Here is a 16,003-nt window from a genome sequence, read left to right as displayed (position 1 = left end):
ATGCAATATACGAAGTCAACCAATTTTTAGAATAATATTTATATTTATTAAAAAACAAAGTACCCTCAATTAATTTGATTATAACCATAAAAACATATTGAAAATACAAAAAAAGTCCCTTGGACATTATTTAAAGATGTTTTTTATTTTTAAATATAACTTTGTTATTTTAATGTGTTTTAAAAAGTTAAAATTCAAAAAAGATCTAATTAAATAAATTATGTTTTTAAAACTAATTTGGTTATTATGTTGTGCTTCAAAAGCTTGAATTTAATAATGATCAATTGACCCATAGTTATTAAACTTGGATCGGGCCAGCGGGTTGACCCGGGGCTGGATAGGTCTGGATTTGTTAAAAGATCGGCTAGCACAACAACCCGGTTAACTCGTGACTCGAGCAAGACCCCATATTTTTTTTTTCAAATATGAAATTCAAAACTCATTAGTATATAAGCTCTTTGTTCCTAAAAAAAAGGTTATGTTTTTCCAATATGAAATAAAAAATATTTTAGTTTAAATACTTCAACTTAAAATAATAACACATTATCTTTTTAATGTGATTGAAACCAATTAGTATATATACTATATGTTCACAAGAAAAAAATTATTTTTTTTAATATAGGATTCGAAACCTATGATTATATGTACTCTATGTTTCCAAGAAAAAAACTATATTTTTTCAATATTAGATTTGAAACCTATTAGTATATATATTTGATGTTTCCAAGAAAAAAGTTATATTTTTTCAATATAGAATAAAAAAAAAAATTGGTTTAAATAATTTAATTTAAAAGCTTAACGTAAGATTTTTTTAATGTGAGATAAAAAAATTTAAAATATTCTTTTAAACTTCAATATTTACGATATGTATAGTCTATATTTATATGAATTTTTTCTTAATTTCTTCATATAAAATATTAAAAATTTATTTTTTTAATTGTTGTGGGTTAACCTAAGTTAACTTGGGTTGACTATAAAATCTGAAATCGAGTTTAATAACTATGATAATTACATTTTGATGATTAAAAATCCCTTGGACACCATTGAAAGATTTTTTTTTGCTTTTAAATGTAATTTAGTTATTTTATTATGTTTTAAAAAGCTAAAATTTTAAACAGATACTACAAGTTAATTAAAGAAATTATGTTTTTTTAAGACTAATTTAGTTATAATATTGTGTTTCAAAAGCTTGAATTTAATAATGATTAATTGACCATGTGGAAAGATCTCATTACCCAAAAAAACAAGATAATTTTTTTTATATATATATATAGAATGATAATTATATTATGAAGATGAGTATAATTTATATCTATGAGCACACTGAATTCTCCTTGTCTTTCTTTCGGTCTTTTTTAAAATATATTCTAGATCCATGACGTCTTTAGTCATGAAAACATGCATAAACAAATTTTATACACACATTGGTCGCATGTTCCTTCACTGCTCATAGCATCCACCGTGATCTCTAGCTCGTGATTTTCCATCTCCAAGGAGATGAAAATGGAATATTAATGATTCCGTGTGCCGTAATATTCAGTGGTTTCTTGGAGATAAATGGGAAGCAACCCTTTTTATTAATTCTTGTATCAAAAGTCTGTGTGTATTCCTGATTTCTTTAACTTGTTTCCATTAATTTATTTTTTCAGAACAAAACGAGACTGGAACTGGATAACCCGAAAACACAAGTTTCCAGCGGAGAAACGATATACATCAACTTTAATTTCAAGTCTGGGGTCTGCTCTTTCTTTTGATCGGACTCTGAAAATCTCTTAGTTTCTTCTATTTTTATATTATAATTATAATAAATAAATATTATTTTGGTAGAATAAATCAATGAATTAGAACATGTTATTAGGAAATAAGATTCCACACACGAAACTAATTTCTGCCCCCAGTGGCAACAGTCACGCATCAATTTAAGTTTTCAAGAGAGAAATTACTACAAATTAGCACATTATTTGACTTATTGTGCTAGCCAGGACTTAATTTCTTTTCTTATCTCCACTTAGGTGATTTTCAGATTAACCTCCACAGCTATAAACCATGACACGTCCCTTAAGCAAGCAATGCCCAGAATAGACCTCTCAAATAAAGGAAAAGGTCAAATAAAAACATCCACTATGAATAAATACAGGTTCAAATTGGGATTAAGAGATAGCTTCTTTTGTAGTTTCAGGTTTGAGTCCTTAGTTGCTCATATGATGGTCATTGGAGGCTTATATGGTCGTTAACTTCAGGGCCCGTGAAATTAGTCGTGGTGCGCGCAAGCTAGTCTGGACACCGACGTTAATCTAAAAAAAAAAAACAAGTTCAAATTCAATTAGATTTCCCCGAACTCCCTCTGGTTTGGTCGGGCCACCAAGCCCATGTCTTGCTACCAGCTTATGCACCCACTGGCCTTCGGCTAAGCCTAGCTTCCGGAAACAGCCCAGAGCCTAAATTGAGGTTGGCCCAACCAGGTTTCGGCTTGTGGCATCGTGTGTGCCCACTGCCCAGACATTCCAAACCCACCGCCAACACCTGGCAATTCCAAGGACCTTAATATACTTTTGTGTATTACTAGTTGGTACCTTTAGTTTTGTGAAATTTACTTTCTTTTAAATTTTATTTGTACCTTTATATTTTAACACCTGAATAAAATATTTCAATTTAAATTCTTAAATATATCATTATTTTTATAATTTAATTTATTATTATTTTATTTTTTATGATCTTAATTTTTATTAATATCAGTAATACTATCCAGGATTATATATTATTTTATAGTCTAAGACTAGTATGATATCAAAACTTCACTGACAAAACAAAAATTGCTATAATCTTATATCTATTTGAAATAAGATAATTTTTTATAAAATGATTTAATTTATTTTTTCACATTTTACTCGTTGGAAAAGCCATAGATATATTTGAATTAGCAATAGTTCTTGACTTAGATATTAAAAGGTTGTTACAAATTTGAGTTTAAATATTGACTTAATAAAAGTTAAGAATTTTAACTTTTAACTTGTAAATCCCGACTTATATTACATCTCATCGTTAAAAAAAAAAAAAACTTGAAATCATCTTTGCCAAGCATTCTTCTAATCTAAAAGTTATTTCAACTTATATTTATCATAAATTATTTTTAACAAAAAAACAAATGTTAAATTATAACTTAAGGTAAAAAGAAATCATTTGTCACAAGTCATGTCAAGTAAATAATAAATGAATACGATCCACTTTTATAGTAAAATAGAAAATTAAGGGATCAACAATGGACCTTGAATCTTTTTGAAATGACGTATAAAAAATACGTGCCTTTGATATTGAATCGTGGTATAAAGAAGTTGTTCTTTATAGATAAAAATAAGTTGAAATGACTTTTATGTTAAAAGCATAATCACTCAGAAACTTTTTTAAAAAATATATATATACAAGAAAATAAATTAATTTGTAAAAATCATACCTGGAATCTTTTTACAACATTGTATATGACGGAGAGTTATCTGCTGAAAAAACAATACAATAATGTTGGAAAGAGAGAAGAAAGAAACGATCACAAAGTGCAAGAAGAGTAGAAGGTGCGAAAGGATTAAAGCGTGTGTATCCTCATGAGGAAAGTCCAGGAACATGCAGGCAATTAGGCTAAAAAGCCCGCTCTTGGGCTTGGAAGAAAATCCAGGAAGGCCCACTCCCTCTTCTTTGATCCACCTCTAATTGAAGAAAACCACCGTCTTCGGTTTTTTCCTTCCTCCTTTCCCCTTTCTCTTCTCATACCTGCGTGAAAAGTATAGTGTATATATTTTGTATCAGGGAGAATAGCAAGCAATGATAGGAGGAGGTAAAATCCGGCTGAATAGGTGGCAACAGGCGGCGGTTGCGGTTGGTTCCGCTGTGGGTGCGTTGTTAGATCCACGAAGGGCGGATTTGATAGCGGCGCTTGGAGAAACAACTGGAAAACCTGCTTTTGAAAGAGTGGTTGAGAGAATGAAAAAGAGCCCTGAAGGAAGAGTGAGTCTCCTTTTCTTCCCGCCCACATTACACATTTATTCACCATCCGTTTCCTTGGTAGTAGTAGTTTATAATTACTGAATTAAATTATTAATCAGTAAAATCCTGATGCGATTCGATCTTGTTTAGTTGTGAACTATTCATGGTCGAAATTCTTTTTATGCCAATTAATACATATATATTGTCAGGCAAACTGAATTTGACAGGATCTCTGGGCTCTCCATTTATCACGAAGATCCAAGTGATTTCTTTTAAAAAGCTTTTAGGGAAGCATGTCATGGGTGAAAAATGAATTTAGTTTTGCAAGTCTTGTGGGATTGAATTTCTTTTTTATATCTTCTTTTGTTATGACCGTGATTGCTTTCAACTGGATGAACAGACAGGCACCTGATGATTGAACTTCGTATTACATCATAAAGAACCCACCTCTCTCTTTTTTTTCATTTTCTTTTTTTATTATCATTTTGAATGATAGGCAGTTCTCTTGGAGAGACCTCGTGTCATATCTGCTCAAGTGGGGCATGCATGGGATTTGCCAGCCAATACATTTGGTGCTGCCTATGCAAGATTCATGGGATCCAGGAACTTTTCCCCAGATGACCGTCCACCAGTGCGATTCATGGAAACGGAAGAGCTGGCATATGTTGCAATGCGAGCCCGTGAGGTGCATGATTTCTGGCACACCCTTTTCGGCCTGCCCACTAACCTAATCGGCGAGTCAGCGCTCAAGGTGATTGAATTCGAGCAAATGTACCTTCCAATGTGCCTGATGTCTGTTGTGGGAGGCACAGCTAGATTTACGGAGAAGCAGAGGAAATTGTTCTTCCAACATTACTTCCCATGGGCCATTCGAGCTGGCATGCAGAGCACAGATCTCATGTGTGTGTATTATGAGAAGCACTTTCAAGAGGATTTGGAGGATGTCCGCAGAAAATGGGGTATAACTCCCGCTCCTGCTGCCCCGAACCAAAATGTGGCTTGACCTGCAGCATTTGCAGGTGCTTGGGTGGAGGGTTAATGCATCTTTCTTACAACCACCTCGCTGTGTAACTGTGTGTGTATGCGAGAAGATGCACAGAAGGAGGTTTTTGGGGATAATAAAACGAGATTCACGGCGAGAGAGGCTTCTTCAATATCTTTAAGCATTGTAGAACATGCACGCCTTCTTAGGCAAGTGAAAACCCAAAGAAACGCACCCTTTTTTTGACCAAATACAAATGCAACTTGATATTAGACCAGGGGGTCTCATCAACTGAATTCATGGAACTCTTCTCCCTTTTAGTTTTCAACAAAATCTCACGGAATTCAAGATTAGGAGAGATAATTGGATTCAAACATGGATCGGCATTGTCTGATGTTAGTAGTTATCGCAATGTTCGGTCTTGTTTTTACAAGAATTTAGATTACTTATTGGCAACAAGCACCGCGAACCTTGGAGTGAGTTGTTCTGCTTCTGGCAATTTGTTCTCGTTGCTCACGAGCGGCAGTTGTCGTCCACTGGATCAAGAGAGGCCAATAATAATGCCAACTGCTCTCAAGTTTTAATGTTCTTCTCATCTTATAATTTTATTATTCCATTGTCAAAAAGGACACGCTTAAATTGAGATTCGTCCCACCAATGCATTGCACGAACCATACCCCCTCGCAACACTCGGTATGATACCTGGAGCTATCAGAGGAATACGCTGGCTCTGTTCTGGTAATCCAAAAGAAACAACAAAAAAGACCAGTAAAGTGAGAGTTTTAAAAAAAAAAAAACACTGGCTGGGGTATTAGAAACATACAGATGCCCAGGCATCTAAATCCCACGATCTTGATTGAATAGTTGAAACAACAAAGATAACACCTATATATTACACAATAGGATCCCACAAATTTGCATGGATTATATTGGAGATGAAAGCATGGTTTGATTCAAACTACGGGTCCACAAAGATTGACAAACAGAACTCCATACGAAGACATGATGGCATGTGTCAGTTGCTACCACCACCAAAGAGGTATCCCAAAGAAGATCCACCACCAGGAGCAGCATGGACCTTGGTTGAAGGTCGATCCTGAACCAAAGAAAAAGTTTTTAGGTTGTTAACAACAACTACAAGAAACAACCATTTTGTCTTTCATGAAATACAATTCAGTTATAAAGAAATTGAGCAAGTAGCTTAAATTGGCCGTTTAAAGCACATTCCAGAAATAGTTTTTAGAGCACCGTAGTTAATTTTAGTAATAGCAAATCATGTAGTTCAACTCCGCCTTCTTTCAACTTTCATAATGTACCCATTGAATCTAGTTCAAATGAAACCAGAAGAATACATGTAGCTAACATTGGTCAGAAACATGTAGATTGGAAATGCAGAAGGCCAAGAGCTTAATTGGAAGTAGTTCTTGCTCAGCTCCTATGTTAACTCACTCTAGGAATCCACACCCAACCTCGAAACAAATGGCTAACTGCCTCTATCCTACCCATCTAGCCGCTTCTGGGTCCCTATTTTACTGGAACGGCTTGTATGAGTATCTATTTATCAAGCCTTGTACATTGTAAACCATGAACAATATCTAGTTACCCATTACACTATAACCCATGCATTCACAGAGAGAGAAAGAGAGAGAGACAGACAGAGACAGAGACAGAGACAGAGAAAGAGAACTGCTTTCATAAGCTTGGATATGCCTAGGGCTTAGAATAGGAGCCCTATCTTACTGTGTCCAAGGGACATCTAAAGGAGGCATGGAAAACCACAAAAAAATAACCCTGCTGGAACTTGACCCAGAAGTATTATTCATTCTTCTTGGGGAACAAAAATGCAGTTTGGTAGTTACAAGGACAATGACATCCTTGTATATTTATGCCTCTGAGATAGTTCCTAATCATTCACAGGATATTGCCTATCCATTTCCAGAAGACAGATGAATCTTTTAGAGATCTCATCACAGAGAACAGTGGCATGTCATGAATCTAAGCAAGTTTTATCCACCCAAACCAGCATGGACAACTGATACAATTGCACCAAGAGCAAAGGTTTGGAGAATCATACCGTGATGAAGTTGCCAGTGTTCTGACCATCTGCCCTCATATAGTTGTTTGCAGAAGTACTGTTGATACCAGCAGGAACCTGTTTATTGATATCTGCTGGCTGAGGAGCTGCAGCGGGTTTGGAAGGAGGCAGGTTATTTGCAGGTAGGCTCTCGTTTGGAGCAGCTTGGGCATTGTTTGTGCCAGGTTTTGGAGCCTCTCCACTTCCAAACAGATAGCCCAATGAACTCTGCCCTCCACCAGCGCTAACTCCACGACCCATATCTAAACTTTACAGAGAAGGAAATTTAAACCCTGTTTCCCAAGCCAAAAACAAAAGCAAAACGCCAAAATGAACAAGGAATGAAAATAAAAAAGAAGATAAATTCTGGGAAATGGCATGTGTCACAATATGGAAAAAGAAAGATAACAAAAGCATTATGAATAACCCACATCACCTACTCTGATCGCAGCGTGGTAACTTAAAACATCTAGAGACCCATTAACCAATTTCCAAATTGCCAGTTGAAATCAACAAGTTTACCATCACTCTTTTAAACAAACAAACACCATCCTTTAATTATTTATGCATTCCTATTCATAACCCCCCCCCCCCCTCCCCACCCTTCCCAATCCCTTCCTAGGTAGCTAGCTAACACTCACGTCATAACAAACGCTTGCTTACCACACATAAATACACGATGAAACTAGAGTGAGCAAAAAAACCCAAAAAAAAAAAAACAAGAATTATGCATAGGCACAGCTCGCAAATCAACAACCAGACCCAAAACTTAAATGAAAGCAGAAATCACAAACAATTCAACACCAATGTGTATTGATTTATATCAAACTAGATCCCCCTAAATTCGGTTGAATATTACCACAGACCATAAAATCCTATCCAAAATTTCGATTTTTTTTTTAAATACAGTGATACGGAAGCCAGCTAAAACAAGAGAAATGTCTGAATCAAAAGCCAAGAAAAAATAGCAGATCTTAACAAAACAAGTCAATTACCAACCAATCAATGAATTTTCTAAATTAGAGAAGAGAATAACATGGCATCAAAGTGAGAGTGGTTAAAAAGGAAAACTTGGCAGCATCGATTCTGTATGTAAGTAAATCTGAGATCTAAAGAGTTACAGTTTCGCGGAGATACCTTTGAACGACTTCGATCTAATCTGCGTAGAGACAGAGTAGCTGCAGCTCAGACAGTAATGTAACTGCTGAAAGAGTGAGGTGGAGAAAGCGATAGGTAAACGTTATATTTATAGACTCTGGATAAACGTTTCGATTTTTGAACTTATTGACAAAATTTAAAAATTGATAGGCCCCTGTTTATTACTTTTTCTTTTCTTTATGTAAGGGGACCTTTTATTTAAAAAAAAAACAAAATGATGCTGAGCTTTTTTATGATATATAAGTTAGTATTTAGGTTTGAATAATTTTATACAATATTTTTTTAATATTGTAAATAAAGTTAAAAGATACAGGAAAACATTGTTTCCTCACCTTCATCAGCATAATATTAGTTTTTTTTGTTAATTTTTTTAATTTAGTCATTATATAATATATTTATTGGAATTTAAAATAAATAATTTATTTTAATTTATTTTTATATTGTTATTATAATATCAAAAAAATATCTTGATATCGATTTGATATCAAAAAATATCTCGGCATCACAATATTGTATAGTTTTTAAAACATTAAATTAAATAAATAATAATTAAAAAACTAGTTTATTAAATTTTATAAAGTCAATAACCTGATTTATAAATTTTGAAAAATAATCTTGATTACCACTATTTATGGGTTTAGCAGAGTACCTTTTCTTTCTTCTAATTAAACTTAATTATGTTTGTTAATTTTCTTTATCATATAGTTAATAACATAGTTTTGGAAAAAAACATGTTATTAAGTTTTAGAAAATCTATGGGTTGTTTACGTGTATGAAAAGTTTAAATTTATTTTTTATAGATTTATTTTTTTATTTTCATTTCTTGACATTAGACTAATTAAGAATTAATATTCAGAATTAATTTTATTTTATTTTCTATAAGGTTATCATAATCTTAAATAAAAGTCTCAGTATTGTATTGATGCTCTATTTTCCGATCATCTATTTTTTTTATATAGTCAATTAAAAAATACTATAAGGGGGAAAAGTTATTAATTTCAATGGAGCTTATTACTTGATTTACGGGTTTGATGTATTAATCTAAATTATCTAATTCATGGATTTAGTGAGTTTACTCATCAAATCTGATATTGTATTTTTTTTATTTCACTCTTATTTAATATTGAATTGATTAAAAAATAAAATTCATGATTTATTTTTTATCCTTTTATAGGGTTATCACAATCTCAAATAAATGTGTTTTTAGGGTTGATGCTCAATTTTAAAAGCATCTAATATTGTCATAAAATTAAATAAAAACAATTACTAAAATAACAAAGTTATTAAACTCATTAAAGTCCATAACTTAGGTCGTAGGGTGACCAACATCAATCTAATTTGACAGCGTCTCAATATAAAAAAATTATATTTTTAAAGTTTTTTTAAAAGTTATGTCATGTTTTTTTATGATCATATAAGTTGTCTTTGAGCCTATTAAATTAAATAATTCACCTTAAATCAACTCCTACACAATTTAATTTAAAATTCAAGTTAGATAATAAGTTAGGTGGATAGATTTTAAAACCAAACTACTTAATTGGATTTTATAATATTATAAAAAAATATATGCCCAACAATTTTTTTAAATTTTTTAAAAGAAATAGTCTCACATTGCAGCGACAACGAATATACTAATATCAATTTTACAATGAATGCCTTATTATATAAAAAAATAATTTAATTTTAAGTTAAAAAAAAAATCAAAAAGTAAATTTGAAATTGGTTAAGTCTTCTCCTGTATTAGTATAAATCCCATTTGATTTGTTTCTAATTTTGCTAAAGAGTCGTAGCTAAATGGTATATTGCAGCTAGTCACCTACCACACTTGTTACTATGTTTAATAAATTTAATTTATTTACCATAATAAAAAAAAATCTCATGATTATATACTATTTTCTCTTTGATTTATCGAATGATTTATGGAGTTACATACGGCAAGAACGGAGTTTTTAATTTGGACATCCTATAATTAATTTTTTATGGACTTAAAAATCATGGGTGCAATGCATAAAATAGAGATACTCTCTAAGAAATTAAATGCTGCATACATGCACTCAGACTGTAGTATAAGAAAATGTTTCTGTGTTAAAATATTTCTTTGTTATTATAAACATGTATTTCTTTGGTAATTGGAAAACATATTGTGTGAATAAAAACATTCTAGGTTGGTTCTTCTCTGGTTCACTCTATTTTTATACGATATATGTGCTTCATAGTGACTATATTTTTTATATCGTCTTAACTGAAAGCTTCATGATAATAAACATAAAATTAAATAAAACACAAAAGAAACCAAGCAAAAAAATTAAAATTTAAGATTTATGTATAAACTTTGAAATACTCGGATCTTCTTCCTAATTCAGGTTTCACTTTTTTATTTTTTATTTTTTGTATATACAGATATTCCATCCCAAAAAAGTTGTTAATTCTTGTCATTTTTATTATTGAGATTTATTTATAAAACACTATTTTATGTGGATATTATTCGAAAACATTGCTTATGTTACTATCATGTTTATTCAACAATTTAATAACTTTATTTATTTTGAAAACAAGTTTTCATTTAAAAGTTATATTCGGATTATATATGATGTATAATTAATTTTTTGTAATCTTCAATTGTTAAATAAAAAATTTATAGAGTTGGCCCCTTTTTTCGCCAAGACCTAGTAGTAGTGAGGCCAAAGCAACGTGCAAAGATGAGCCTTTATAGATACCTAATTGATGGTTATTTCATCAAGCATAATTCATGATATCAAATCTAGATAGATACCCAGCTGTGATATATTTTTATCAAGATCTAAATTTATTAAGTTTGATAATAATATCATATAAAATAATAGTAGATCTAAATGCCTATTAAGATCTAAAAATAATGGGTTCAACTATAACATGATTAACTAAAATGGATCTTGCTCCACTAAAACCAAGTAATGGTGAGTCTAGTTAAAGAAAGACCCATTAAAGTTGGGCCTCGCTCACTAGAACCCAATAGCAATAGGGCCAAAGCAATAAGCATAACCCATTTATGATAGGTATTGTTATCAGTAAGATCTAGCAGCGGTGGACTTAAAGCTTCGAACAAGACCCATTAAAATTGGATTCTGTTGTCACTAAAACCAAGTAATGATACGTCCTCCATCCAACCCCATTTGCCAGTAGGACCCATCTGTCGAGTCAACCCAGAACTAAGACAACCAGGTAAAAACCGGGTAGAGTACCTTTTTTAATTTTTTTTTACCTAGAAACCCTTTTTTTTCATATTTTTCAGTTGATTACTAACTCATTTTAAAGTTCACTATATAAATATTAGAAAAATATTTTATTTTTTTAATATGAGACTTGAAGCTCTGTAGTATATATCATATATGTTTACAAGAAAAAAATTATGTTTTTTCAATGTAGAATAAAAACTTTTTTGATTTAAATACTTTAACTTAGAAGAATAAGATAGTATCTTTTTAATGTAAAATAAAAAATTTTATTGATTAAAATACTTCAACTTAGAAGAATAAGATAGTATTTTTTTAATATAAAATAAAATAATATTTTGAAGTAATATTTTCCACTTAATTGTTTACAAGATATATAGTTTATATTCATAATTTCTTAATGTTTATATAAAATGTTAAAATATTAAATATTTTGTTTTTAATTTTCTCAATTTTTTAATATGTGTAACCCAAAATCCAATCTCTTAATCACATCAATCTTCCAGACAAGTTTGATAACTTGTCATGAAATATATTTTTTTGATTTGTTATACTTTTTCAACTGTCAAAATACATTGAAAAAATTTACACTAATAACTTTTTATAAAAAATAAAAATATTTGCCCGCGACGGAGGACTTCTGACATAGCTAGTGCTCTGTATTACACATGGGGAACGATTGATGGCATATTCATGCGCATGTTCTTTAACAATTTCTAGGCTGGCTAACTTCGACCACGTACGGCATAAATGAACCATGCCAAATTCTCCATATCCGAACCAGCTGCTCCAATGTACATGTCTTCCCGCAGCCTTAATGCAATGCGAATTTAGATACTTTTAGATATGCTTTGATGGAACTTGTGATATCTCGACTAGTATCCTATGCAGCGCCTGGGGCTTCGAAAAAAATGGTGCATGATCAGAGCCCTTAAGCTCGAAAACTTGTGTTGGTGGATTTGATTTTATCATAGACTCCTGTAGAGGAACATGCAGGGCACAATCTCCTCGAGTTTTAATGTAAAACCTTGGAATGGAACCGTAGTTGTTGCTTGAAAGAAAGAGCTTCTCTACAACCGGTGCAAATGGGATAGGCCTCATCGATACTGATGCTAATGCTACATCCTGGTACACATAAAACCCTCATCGTTGAAATTCCAGTCGCTAGAGCAGAGATGTAATTTTTGGATATATATGGAACTATATATACCTTGGTGGAACTCTGGTTGAACCACGAGTCTCTTAACAATGCTTTGTCAATGACAATAGCAGTCGGAGGGTTATCCTTTCCATTGGCATAGATAAATGTCTGCGGTTGTCTTATCAGGTCACCGAAACCTGTCTGAAATAGGCATTGAATGATATAGTATTGTTAGTTCGAAAGTGAGCCAGTGTCATTAACTCATTGCACTGTTCCTAATGCACTTCATCACCTAATCTAGACTATATTTTTGTTCTCTTAAAAATAGTACAGCTAGAAGGCACTCATGGGTCCTAGTTCTGGCAAGCAGCAATTGCCAGCTTATATTCTTTAATAGCTTCTACCGACATTGCACAATCTAAGGCAACGCTACAATTTTTAGGGCTGGATTAATATCCAACGTCCATCAGAGGGTTTGGCCAGATAAATATCTACCAACTACCTAACTTCATTCACTTGGAAGCAAGCAACTGGGCTGTGTTTTTTGGTGAATCAATTCCTGTGACCGCAGCAGTGATATATGGTCCACATAGTCAAGGTTGTGATTGAATTACTCTCAAGACATGAAGGTATATTCTTGCTTAATATCAAAAAATGTATCACAGCACTAATTGTGAACAAACATCGTTCATAAGGAATCACTAAAGCACTGGTTCTCCATGGGTAGCAGCTGTATATCATATAATCTTGGGAAATAGATTTTTTATTATATTTTCATGGCCAGATGAGGTTCAGGGAAAGACAGCAAGATGGAACAGCCAAAGGATAAGAGAATAAAGAAGGACCTGAGAGGCGCATATCACTTGGGAGGAAAACTTATAGGCCTCGAGAGTCAGAGAATGCGAAGGAGAGAACAATGCTGTCATAATTATTAATGGACCAGAATTGCTTAATTTGATCAGTATAATGTCATCCTATAAGCCGTGCCTTTTCCAGTTGTTGTATAAAATAGAGGGCAAACCTGTTGAGAAAATATATCAAGGGCACTCTGCCCACTAGACAGCATTGTTGCAGCAATGAAAACAGCTTTAGCAATTTTAGATGGAAACAGCTCCATCACAAATGAAATACAAGCACCCCCAAGATCATGACCAACCAAAATCACCTGCATTTTTAGACAGAAGAACTTGATTATAACAGTCTCTTAAATAAATCATCATTTATTGAAAAGGGAGAGCACAAACCTTGTCTCCTTCACCAAGCTTGTAAAAAATATCAGAAAGTGGCTTTACATATTCGGCAAGATTTCTAATGCCGTTTGTATCTGAATAATGGATGCCAGAGCCTGTTAAGTCCACTGCATCAGCTTTAAAGCCAGCTTCCTCTAGAAGGGAAATAGTTTTATACCAACACCATGCACCAAAACCACCTCCATGAACGAGAACAACACGGTTCGTTTCAAGATCCTACCAGATAAAAAACGAATCGTCAGTAACAGAACGTGTTATCGAGATTTTAAAGTCCAGGTCAACGGTAATCTTTTTGCTAAACTGGAAAAGTGTGGCAAGGGACTCAATTCTAACGACGTGCTTTAATAAAAGTAACAGTAACTCTACATACAATAGAAAATAACCCAGCCTGATATGAATCTGACCAGTTAAGATTGAATTCTTATAATGATACTTGAGTTCAAAGGAAAAATATGGTAAAAAATGAAGAGATGCCTGGAAGTTTTAAATGGCGATCTAATTTGAATAGTAAACCCGTTATTTTTAGTAGAAAAAATGAGAAGGTCGCCCAAGCTACTGCCAGGGGCTGGTCCATGTGGGAAACAAGACTTGGCGAACCCAACTAACCAGCACTATTTGTAGAACATATGGAATTGAAGCACAAAAGAATGTTCGACGAGGGGCCTATTACCATTCAAAGTCATGTTAATTTGTCGTTGTAAAACTTATGTACAGGAACTATATTCATAAGAAAAATCTACTGGAACTACCGATAAAAAAAATGCATTTTAATCACCAATGCTAATTAGTCCGGCAGTACTTCCCCTTTAAGTTGTTGCCTCTTCAAACGAGGACCAAGAACATCATTAGCATGGTTTCATGATCATGCACATAAGTAGTTTAATCATTAATTGGAGATCAAATGGAAAATATATGAAAGGAGAATTTGAAACTCATTATATGTTCATGTATCAAATATTTTTTACCATTAATTTAAAAAAAAGAAAAGGAAAAAGAAGAATGGGATAACAGCAACCTGGTTAACAAGCTGGTCAGGCCTTGTGAACAGAGATTCGGAATGAGACCGTGGCCTAGAACTTGAACTCCTTGTAAGATCAAGCTTCTTTGAACCCGAAGAAGGATATACTACAGATTGGGATCTAGGAAATGGAAGAGAATTACCATTATTTCTTTGATGATCGTTAAAGAGCAAAGCTGCAGCAAGAGCTTGCTCATCAAGCTGGCCATCAAAGCTCACTGCCTTCTTCTTTTTATTCTCTGAAGAAGAGAGTGAAGACAGGAGGCCAGCTCTTCCTTTGAAAGAGGCTAGCAAAGGTGGACGTTTTAACTCATGTTTAGAGGTTTTTTCTCTCACCCCTTCCGTTGAGATGCATCCTAATGCATTTCCCATTCCTCCCTATTTAACCTTCTTCTTTTTCTTGTGTTTTCTTTGCGTGGATTAGTTACTCGCACATATATACAAACACAATAGGCACACCCATGTGTGTAGGATAATTGCTGCACACAACGTTTTATGTGATAGTTGAGCTCACGTTGCTCCATACTGCGAAGGGTGTTCCATTGTTAGAGAAGGGGCCGGTGACCAGAACAACTTTTAGTATATAATGAAAAAACTAACTGAAAGAAATGACATTGACAATTTGATCCTTCCTAGATATATCTAGAGAGGAGACCTTACCCTTTGAATTTTTTTAAAAATATATATGTTTAGTGATAGGAATGAATTTTAAAACACATGACTTTGTTTTTATCATACAAAGAGACTGCAAACAAGAATTTTGGCCAAGACTGGAGAGTTGTGTCATTGTAAATCATTGTCCAACAAAAACACCAAGAAAGATTATTTATTGAAGGAAAAAAGAAACGGCAAGAATAAGATCCCTTTGAAGTTTTTACCAACTACCTTGCTGGTTGAATAACACCATATTGTTCTGACTCTTCAGCCAGAGCTTGGAAAACGGAGTCCAGAAGCCCTGGATGATAATCACCAGCTTTTTTCTGATTTTTTTTTTTAAATGCTCTCCTTGGTTCATCATCAAGGTTTCTTTGTGCAATTCCTTTGATCCCCGCCGCTGCCCGATCATAAGCAAGTTAATTCGATGAGAATCTATCAGTTTGTTAGGCTGTATGAATCCTTCCCAGAAATTCACAAACAAGAGTGGTTTTCACGTCCAGTTCCGGAGGTTTCACGCACAGGGTTTGCCAATTGGA

The 16,003-nt window shown here is 33.3% G+C and overlaps 3 protein-coding genes across 5 annotated transcripts; 1 reads left to right on the top strand and 2 right to left on the bottom strand.

The window, feature by feature from the left end:
- The first annotated feature begins 3,735 nt into the window (after positions 1–3,735).
- LOC105121715 (ubiquinone biosynthesis protein COQ4 homolog, mitochondrial-like) lies at positions 3,736–5,244 on the top strand. The gene is made up of 2 exons (XM_011020459.1): positions 3,736–3,996; positions 4,472–5,244. Exons 1-2 carry the CDS (start codon positions 3,814–3,816, stop codon positions 4,976–4,978), a joined length of 690 nt encoding a protein of 229 aa, XP_011018761.1. The 5' UTR covers positions 3,736–3,813; the 3' UTR covers positions 4,979–5,244.
- A 522-nt stretch (positions 5,245–5,766) lies between these two features.
- On the bottom strand, positions 5,767–8,274 carry SP1L1 (SPIRAL1-like1). Of its 3 annotated transcripts, none has more exons than XM_011020475.1 (3): positions 8,169–8,274; positions 7,032–7,324; positions 5,767–6,053 (listed from the first exon to the last, which is right to left on the bottom strand). In XM_011020475.1, exons 2-3 carry the CDS (start codon positions 7,290–7,292, stop codon positions 5,973–5,975), a joined length of 342 nt encoding a protein of 113 aa, XP_011018777.1. In that variant the 5' UTR covers positions 7,293–7,324; positions 8,169–8,274; the 3' UTR covers positions 5,767–5,972. The 3 variants fall into 3 exon arrangements, with proteins under 3 accessions (XP_011018777.1, XP_011018795.1, XP_011018786.1); XM_011020493.1 differs by having other exon boundaries at positions 7,032–7,294; positions 8,169–8,268; XM_011020484.1 differs by having other exon boundaries at positions 7,032–7,299; positions 8,169–8,267.
- A 3,763-nt stretch (positions 8,275–12,037) lies between these two features.
- LOC105121706 (putative methylesterase 11, chloroplastic) lies at positions 12,038–15,976 on the bottom strand. The gene is made up of 5 exons (XM_011020447.1): positions 14,808–15,976; positions 13,787–14,008; positions 13,564–13,707; positions 12,612–12,743; positions 12,038–12,526 (listed from the first exon to the last, which is right to left on the bottom strand). The coding sequence occupies exons 1-5, from the start codon at positions 15,180–15,182 to the stop codon at positions 12,242–12,244; spliced, it is 1,158 nt and encodes a 385-aa protein (XP_011018749.1). The 5' UTR covers positions 15,183–15,976; the 3' UTR covers positions 12,038–12,241.
- Between the last annotated feature and the right edge of the window lie 27 nt (positions 15,977–16,003).

Source organism: Populus euphratica, unplaced genomic scaffold, assembly GCF_000495115.2.
Source record: "Populus euphratica unplaced genomic scaffold, PopEup_1.0 scaffold1.1, whole genome shotgun sequence".
Classification (NCBI taxonomy): Eukaryota; Viridiplantae; Streptophyta; class Magnoliopsida; order Malpighiales; family Salicaceae; genus Populus; species Populus euphratica.
The sequence above is the reverse complement of the archived record's forward strand: the minus strand, read 5'-3'. Positions and strand labels throughout refer to the sequence as shown.